The sequence below is a fragment of the Asparagus officinalis genome, chromosome 8, assembly GCF_001876935.1.
Source record: "Asparagus officinalis chromosome 8, Aspof.V1, whole genome shotgun sequence".
NCBI lineage: Eukaryota > Viridiplantae > Streptophyta > Magnoliopsida > Asparagales > Asparagaceae > Asparagus > Asparagus officinalis.
In genome coordinates this window covers 14,306,396-14,316,212 of record NC_033801.1, presented here as the reverse complement: position 1 = coordinate 14,316,212, position 9,817 = coordinate 14,306,396, and the positions used below count along the sequence as shown (strand labels likewise).

Sequence of the window (9,817 nt, the reverse complement as noted above, 5' to 3'; positions counted from 1 at the left end):
TATCGAAACATTCTTTTTTAAAATTTATTTCTGGTGAGGTATTGACCAAATAAACTTCATGTTCGTCAATCGATTAATTGTTTTTATTATTTAGTTATCAACTAATTTTCATTATTTTCTTCTAGATTACGGGATTTCCAATGCAAAAGAAGACAGTTTAGCTTCTGGTCTCTCTTACAAGTTAGTTTAGCTTTCTATTCTTTATACTATATATTCTTTTTTGAATTTGAGTACTACTCGCTAAATCATCAGATTACGAAGCATATCAACATTTATACTATATGGTGCCCTTGATAAGATTTACACATCCATATTATTATTTTCACTATTGGATCCTTCAGCTTGAGAAATGTAACAACTTATATTAATCATTATTCCAGTATGCATGATTTTACTCTAGAATGACCAGAATTTCTTTCAAATTCTTTATTTTAGATATTTTCTTCTTGCACTATACTTTCCTATCCACGGAACAATTGACGAGCATTGCAATGCCACGGCATTTCCGTCGCGCCGTAAAAATCGGGTCGACATGCTGCTTTATGTTGATGGGCCAAAGAACCAAGGCCCATTAGCAACTAGAACTAAGATTTACGACTAGCCCAACCCAGTGTCATGTCTGGCCTCTAACTCACTATCGGGCCTAATTAAGCCTAACAAGAAGATGAGCTTTTAATTCACCAACTCTTCCCTAGCTCAAGACGTCCGAGCGTTGCGTCAAACACCCCAACTCCCAAGTCCCAACGCCATCCCCTTATCCACCTTTGAGCCCAACGCGTGTACATCCACGTGCCCAAACAAACCTACACGCGTCACATGCCCACTCCACCCACCCATTTCTTCTTTTTTTTTTTTTTTTTTTTTGAGGTAAGCCACCCACGCATCTTATAAGTGGCTCACGAGTCCGAGCTAGCTAGCTCCTCATCGCTATCGAAATAAACTTCCACAGTCACAAAGGCAATTGCGATATCAAACGTTATTTAGTCAGAAAATCTCAATTACAAGCTCAAGCAATGGCATCCCACCAACAGCAAGCTCGCCAGAACGCTGCTGAGACCCGAGGCCAAGCTCGGGTAATTAACTATAACAAATGCTTATATATTTTCTTGATTGTTGTGGGACAAAATACTATATATCTTCTTAATTAATTTTGGTATGTATCACGTTAGTAGCACACCAGTCTGAATATATTATATGCCCAATTGTAACTCAAGGCTTTGGATTGGTACAGACTTATGGTTATCCTAATGTTTATATATATATAGGAGAAGGCTGGTCAGATGACGGAGAAGGGACGGGAGACTAAGGACGCCACGATGTCGAAGACGCAGGAGACTGCTCAGTCGGCGAGGGACAAGGCAGCGGACACGGCTCAATCGGCCAAGGATCGAACCTACGAGGGGAAAGAGCAGACCGGAGGTTTCATGAGGGACAAGACTGAAGCGGCGAAGGAAAAGGCGTCTCATGCCGCTCAGAGTGCCCGTGACACTGCACAGGTCGGCAAGGAGAAGACCGGAAGCTTCTTCCAATCCGTAAGTAGTCGAAGCATCCAAGTTCGACCGTGAACGACTATGGATCGGTAGACCTGTGTAGCATCGTTGTTTTGAAGTTAACACTTCGCGCAAACATATTAACCATTTTGTTTTAATTTATTTTTCTTTTTTTTTCATTTTTATCGATGTATAGGCCGGAGAGCAAGTGAAGGGTGCAGCGCAGGGGGCGGCCGATGCGGTGAAGCACACTTTTGGGATGGGAGGAGAGGACACAGGCAGGGATGAGAGCACTGGAACTTATGGGAGGAAGGACTAAACGCAGCGAGCTAGCTAGCTATCAGGGTTTAGGGTTAACTTGCTTAGCTCATGCGTTTGTGCTTGTGATATATAGCGTGTGGGCTGTTTCTATGTGTTCGAATTTGCCTTGGTTTTTAGGGAGAAGGCTGTAGTACGTAGTTTGTTTTGTCTTTTCTGAATTTCTGATGTTTTTCTGGGTACTTAATTCGCACGCTTTTAGTGATGCCCTTTAGCTCCGTCTTGTGGGGTTTAGAGAGGGTTTAGATTTGGGAAGATTGAATAAAGTACTTGTGGAGTAGCATAAACTATCTAATGTTCTAGAACAATTTTTCACTTTAGCCCTTTTAAATTTTTTATTATTAAAATCGATCCTTTTTTCTTTTATTTATCAAAACCGACCCGATTTCTTAATTAGCGGCTTAATCACATTCCTAATTAGTCGGGGTTGCCAACCCCGACTATTTAGGAGAGTCTTAAACCCTAATTAGAAGTCTTAAACCCTAAAAATTAATATCCTAAATAGTTGGGGTTGGCAACCCGACTAATTAGGAATGTGATTAAGCCGCTAATTAAGAAATCAGGTCGGTTTTGGTAAATAAAAGAAAAAAGGGTCGATTTTAATAATAAAAATTTAAATAGGGCTAAAGTGAAAAATTGTTTAATGTTCTAATATTATTAGATGTGTCATCAATTCATTGGTACGACAAAATAAAAAAATGTATATTATGAATAATATCGTATCCTCTGTTACTCTATTTCTATACGTGCATAATAGATACCAATTATTAATTAAGGTAGGAATTTTACGGAGCTACAAACGTGCATGTGAGATATTGGGAGGAAACATAATATCTTAATTATTTAATCAACGATGTTATGCAAGATACGCGGGGGAGACATAAATCTTTTTTGATCAACAATGTTTTATCATGTAATAACGGAGTTTTGAGGGTGGATGCTGTGATCCTGGCAAATGATGAGAAGTCGAGTTCAGAGTAAATTATCAAGCAGAAATAATCAAGTTCCTAACCTATTAACCTAACAAAAAAAATAAGCATGAGTCCTTTAAAGGATGGACTAGAAAACTGGGTGATCAATGAATATGAATGAAGTACAGTAAAGGGTACTTGAATACAGCTAAATTGGTGGCTTAGGCCACATTTGTTCTTATGGTTTTTAAATTCTTGGATATTAATAGCAGAGATTATTTCAGTCCAATCTCATGCTCTCATGTTCTCGTAAAAAGTGACATTCGGACTATAATATATATCGCGGATTATTTAGTCTAGTTTTTTAGTTTTTAAAAACTAACATTCAAATTAGCTTAAAATACTCTTGACTACAAATACTGTTGACTGTTTTATTGTTTGCTTTAGAAAGATTGTCATCGTTTAGACTATTATCATAAATCCAGACTACTATTTATCGTAAATGATCTTTTCATTCTTAATTCTCAAGTCAACTTGTTAGTATTTGTTTGTAAAAAAACAAGATAGTCCCACATCGGAATTTTGAGCATTCTTTTAGAGGTTTAAAAGCATTGAATGCTTATTGCGCTTTGAATAATGGATCAAAGTGTAGGCTTCTAAACCCGCGTGCGGGTAGCGCGAATAATGCGCGATTTTGAATAACTTTAATACTTTTTGTGAAGAACATGGCATTATTCATCAATGTACAGCACCTCAACAGAATGGTTTAGCCGAAAGAAAAAATAGAACTTTACAAGAAATGATAAATTGTATGCTTAATAATGCTAAGTTACCTTTAAATTTATGGGGAGAAGCTTTGTACAGAGCATGTTATATTCATAATAGGATTCCCTCTAAAAAGTCAAATATAAGCCCTTATGAGTTATGGAAAGGTAGAAAACCTAATCTGTCATATTTTAAATTGTGGGGGTGTTTGGCTTATTATAGAGTTCCTGTTCCTAAAAGAACAAAACTTGGACCTAGAGCCTTTAAAAGTGTTTTTGTCGGATATGCTGAAAATAGCAAAGCATATAGACTACTTGATTTATCTTCTAATACTATTGTTGAATCTAGAGATGTTGAATTCTTTGAAAATAAATTTTCTGTAGATTCTGAAAATGTTGAAAATGTTCATATTCTGCTTAAATCTAATAATTTTTCTAGTTCTGATTTTCATGCTAAGGAAACGAATACATCTAAAGAAACATCAGAGCCAAGAAGAAGTACTAGAGCAAGAAAAGAAAAATCTTTACCTTCAGATTTTATTTCTCCTGAACAAATTATTTTTCTTGTTGAAGGTGATAGGAATAATAATGTTTTAAATAAACATCCTATAAGTTTTAATCCAGATGATGATCCTAAAACCTTTATAGAAGCAATGTCATCTAGAGATGCTTCATTTTGGAAAGAAGCTGTCAATGATGAAATGGATTCTATAATGGGAAATAGTACTTGGATTTTAGTAGATTTACCTCAAGGATCAAAGCCAATAGGATGTAAATGGGTTTTTAGAAGAAAATATCATTCTGATGGTTCTGTTCAAGCTTTTAAGGCTAGATTAGTAGCCAAAGGGTTTAGACAAAAAGAAGGCATAGATTATTTTGATACATATGCACCTGTCGCACGTATAACATCTATTAGAATTCTTATTGCTTTGGCATCTATACATAAGTTATTTGTGCATCAAATGGATGTCAAGACTGCTTTTTTAAATGGAGATTTAAATGAGGAAGTTTACATGGAACAACCGGAAGGTTTCATTCTTCCAGGAAATGAAAGAAAAGTATGTAAACTAATTAAATCTCTTTATGGTCTTAAACAAGCACCAAAACAATGGCATGAAAAGTTTGATTCTGTTATTCTATCTTATGGTTTCAAACATAATAGTGCTGATAAGTGTATTTATTCTAAATTCACTGATAAATATGGTGTGCTTGTCTGCTTGTATGTGGATGACATGTTAATATTCGGCACTAATATGATTGGTATAAATGAGACAAAAGAGTATCTATCTTCTATGTTCAAATGAAAGATTTAGGAGAAGCAGATACTATTTTAGGGATTAAAGTTAGAAAACATAGTGGGGGTTTTTCTTTAAGCCAATCACATTATATTGAAAAAATAGTGAATAAATTTAATCATCTTGGTTTTAAAGAAGTTAACACTCCTTTCGATCCCAGTGCCAAATTGGCTGCCAATTCTGGTAGAGCTGTAGCACAACTTGAGTATGCTAGTGCAATTGGTTCTTTAATGTATGCTATGTATTGTACTAGACCTGATATTGCATTTGCTGTATGCAAATTAAGTAGATACACTAGTAATCCAAGTGTAGAACATTGGAAAAGCATTTCCAGGATTTTTGGATATTTAAAGAAAACCAAAAATCTGTGTTTGTTCTATAATGATTATCCGGCTGTATTAGAGGGATACACCGATGCAAGCTGGATGACTAGTGTTGGAGACAACCAATCCACTTCTGGAATGGTTTTTACACTTGGTGGAGGAGCAGTTTCTTGGGCAAGCAAGAAACAAACATGTATCTCACACTCCACCATGGAATCTGAATTCATTGCTTTAGCAGCAACTGGTAAGGAGGCTGAATGGATTAGGAACTTATTGCTAGATATTAAGTTATGGCCGAGTCCAATGCCTCCTATCTCTATCTATTGTGATAGTCAAGCCACTTTGTCAAGGGCTTATAATTGTACATATAATGGTAAGTCTAGACACATAAGTCTAAGACATGAATATGTGAGACACTTGATACAAGATAGTGTCATAACTATTGTCTATGTCAAGACAAATAAAAATTTGGCTGATCCATTTACAAAACCTCTAACAAGATAGGTAGTAAAGATGACATCAAGTGAAATGGGGCTGAAACCTTATATTTAAAATCACCAGGAATGGTAACCCAACCATTTACTAGAACTAAACTGGTTAAATGGTTTAAATGGGTAATAACAAGTTTCTGAAAGTGATTGATTGATATTGACGCATTAAGCCCTAAAAGATAATGTCAATATCGTCCATTACGGAATAAGAGGATGAGTTATGCTCTTAATGAAAGTCTAATACATTATTGTTGTGTGTTTAAAGTAATGGAAAACACATTGTAGACGTTTCACCTATATGAACTTAGAAGTGGTGCCGCTTCTTAAAAGAGCTAAATGTTTGTTCTTTAAAGAGTTCATGAACCAGGAATAAGCACAAGGCCATAACAGTGCTAAAATATTAATTCTCATTGAAACAAGAGATTAGTGTATGTACAATATTCTCCGGTTCTATCACAAAGAGTAATTAGTTTAATGTTAAGGCAACTAACGACTTTGATAGAACTTTGAGGTATTTGTACTAAGTAAAGGTTTAAATCGAAAGATACATCTACATATGTATACTTATCTCATTTTGTACATATTGCATATTATTTTTAAATATAACACTATTAAATGTTTTTTCAAACAAAGTAGGGGATTGTTAGTATTTGTTTGTAAAAAAACAAGATAGTCCCATATCGGAATTTTGAGCATTCTTTTAGAGGTTTAAAAGCATTGAATGCTTATTGGGCTTTGAATAATGGATCAAAGTGTAGGCTTCTAAACCCGCGTGCGGGTAGCGCGAATAATGCGCGATTTTGACGCGATTATTAGACGCACTTAGCACTTTGCACGCTTGCCGCTGCCGCTTAAATGTTCTATTTTTTATATATATAATTATATAATGAATATATTTTAATGTTATTTTAAATTTTAAAAAATTATGAAAAGACAAGTGAATGTTGAAAAGTGGTTGTTTGTTCCAAGGGGTGTTTTGAAAAGTTGTGACTGTTGGAAGCACCTTTTCAAAACTATAAATAGTTTACGTTTTCAGATATCTAAAAACAATTCTTTTCTGAACCTTTTCTATCAAAAACTTCTGCAATATTACAAACTTGTTTCACAACGAATTAAGGAAAATTCCAGATTTACTTACTGGAATTTTCATTTTCTGTTGTATTCTGGGAAGAAAATTTGCATTAACCCGAAGCAACTTTGAATATCAAGTGGGGCAAATATTTCTTTAAGGAAAATGATTCACGCCTCAGAATTTCTGTCTCCTTCAATTTAAAACTAACAATCTTAACACAACTAATATTATATTCATACAAATTTTTTTAATTTAGATATGATATAATTATCATATCGTACTCCATTTAAAAGCACGAGTTCGGAAAAATAAAAAGCACGAGGTTGGAAAAATCTTTCTACGACTAATATTACCTTTTACTATTTTAAATATTTTATTTATATCTTAACCTATCAAAGTCATAATTATATTAAATCATAATCCTACGTGAACTATCTATAGCTTAACAATTTAAAAAAATATATTAATAAAATATTTAAAATGTTTTTTATGGTATTAGTTTGTAAAGATAAAGAAATTATATGTAACAAACGTACTATAATACATAAAGTATTATAAAAAAACTAAAAAGTTTTAAAATTGTATAAAATATCCTGAAAAGTTTAAAATTATAAGAACTATTTCGACGTCTAAAAACTTAAAACAACAAACATAAAATCAAGAAATTAACAACGAAGAATTTAAAATTTGCGGATAATATGTCATTATCTCAAAAATTATAGAAACACCTTCAAAAACTCAAATTACAAACAATCAAATTACAAACAAGCACCTGAAATTCTAAAAATTTAAGACTTACGAATAACATAGATAAACTCTAGGGATTACCATAATGTACCTGAAAATTTCTGACATTTTAAAACTTAAAACAAAAAATATGAAATTAAGAAAAATTAACAGCAGCCTCCGAAAAATTTAAAATTTTTAGTTAACACCCTCAATGTTCCAAAAATTATAGAAACTCCCTCAAAATATTTAAATTACAAAAAAACCTTAAAATTTTAAAAATTTAAAAATTTGCAAACAACAAAAGATGAATTTAAGAGATTACCCTCAATGCACCTAAAAATTTAAAATTTCTAAAATTAACCTCAAAGTTACAAAAGTTATAGAAAAAACTCTTTTAAAATTTAAAAATTATAAAATAATCTTAAAATTTTAAAATTTATAACGAGTACACATCAAATCTGAAAACTACTGGTAGACCGTTAAAATTTGAATTTTTTTAAAAATTAATCTATAGTTTTAACAATTGTAAAAAATAGCCTTAAAATTTTAGAGTTGTAAGAAATAATGTGATATTTAAAAATTACCTATATATTCCAATTTAGGGTTTACTATCCCTTTTCAGCATCTAAAGACATTCTAAGTTGATACTCGTAAATAAAAGAAATAATAATTGATTAAAAATATTCGGTTAAGAAATAAAAATTTTAAAAATATTATAGCTTAAAAATTATTGTCACCATATAAATTAAAGCAATTGGATAAAATTTTACTAATAAGTTGGAGCAGCAAAACACATTAGTAATATTAATTGTTAAATCCAAAAAAATAATAAAAGACTATAATATAATAGTTTAACGTTAATTAATTATAATTTAGAAACATTAATATATGATGTTAATAATATTTATAGGGTAAAAAAATACAATAAATTAGGTATGGAGAAACTATCAAAATGTTCAGAGATATCATTCAAAAAAATCAAGCTATTTCCATTGCAAAAGGGAAAGTGACGAAAATAAATCTAAAATTCAAAAAACGTCCATGAATCATTTGAATTGGCATTAACATAAGACATGTCTATTAAAGAAGTATCAACAGAGTTACATTGAAGAATAATATTTTAATAACTTTATCCCAATCAAAGAAGAATTCTTCATGGAAGATGTAAGAAAAATTAGTAAGCATTCATAAATTTCATACTTTGTTCTTCAAATACTAAAGAAATTAGATATTAATATTATAATCTAAGAAAATTGGTAATAAAAATGAAGGTATTTAGTTTAGATCTTTATAAAAAATAACAAGGATAGAACAAATATAATATTATTGACGTAATAGAAACTCTTATTGGATGCACATCAGAAGAATTCAATGTAGAAAAAAATTGGTAGCTCCTAATCTTATTTAAGTAATAAATTAGGAACACAAAAAATTTCATATATATGAAATCAATATTTATTCTCATTAAAAAAAAATCAAAGTATGTATTTCAAAAAGTTTGTGTTGAACATCAAAAATACATTTAACTTCTTTGTGAAGTTAAACAACAAGATAAAAGATTAAAGAGCCTAGGAATGATAACAACACAAAAAGTACAACTCTAGCTTTATATCACAATCGAGTAAATGATGATGATACTACTCTAAAATTGCCCGAGAAAAAGATAAATGTGAGGAATGATTGATATTAGCTCAGTAAAAAAATAAAACAGAAGAAATAAAAATAATATTTTCTGAATATTTTATAGAATAGTTTAATTATTTTGAGTGAATTTAGAAATCTTTTGAAGGGAGTTTCATGAGCTTTTTTCAGTACTTTTATATGCTTGTGGAGATGCTTTTATCATATGAAATTATACTAGAGTTAGAATTAATATTTAATTTATAATTTTTTATGAAGTCTATCAATGATTAGAAACAAACTTTATATTCTCTTTTGTATCATTTTAGCATACTTTTAAGCAATTATTTTACCTTATTGGTTTTAGATATTCACCTTTCTTGTATAACACAGTTTCAATATTTTTTACTTTTGCAACACTGTACTTTCTCAAGTAAAGCTTGGTCTCATGTTAGTCAAAATAATATAAAATTTTAAATTAGCTTCAAATTATATTTGTTTTCTATCAATTTAACTATTAACATAAAAATTTAAATTGGATGTAGCCCATTTAAATAAACGTCAAAGAAAATAACTAATCGCAATATTAAAGTTCAGAGACAAAAGTGAGCATAAACTATTAAAGTGGAACTGACGAACAAAATTTAGTTCGAAAATAAGCCAAAATACTTAATCATGATATTTAACCACGTGTATTGCATGTGTATAAAACCTAGTAAAAATAAAAACATCACTTATTATACAATAAAATAACCATTCATTTAAAGAACCACAGTCATAAAAACTATGGAAACTAATTAAAAA

At 31.2% G+C, this 9,817-nt stretch overlaps 1 protein-coding gene across 1 annotated transcript; it reads left to right on the top strand.

The window, feature by feature from the left end:
* LOC109820304 (late embryogenesis abundant protein 7-like) lies at window positions 935-2,095 on the top strand. Its single transcript, XM_020386434.1, has 3 exons — window positions 935-1,073; window positions 1,266-1,532; window positions 1,687-2,095. The coding sequence occupies exons 1-3, from the start codon at window positions 1,014-1,016 to the stop codon at window positions 1,807-1,809; spliced, it is 450 nt and encodes a 149-aa protein (XP_020242023.1). The 5' UTR covers window positions 935-1,013; the 3' UTR covers window positions 1,810-2,095.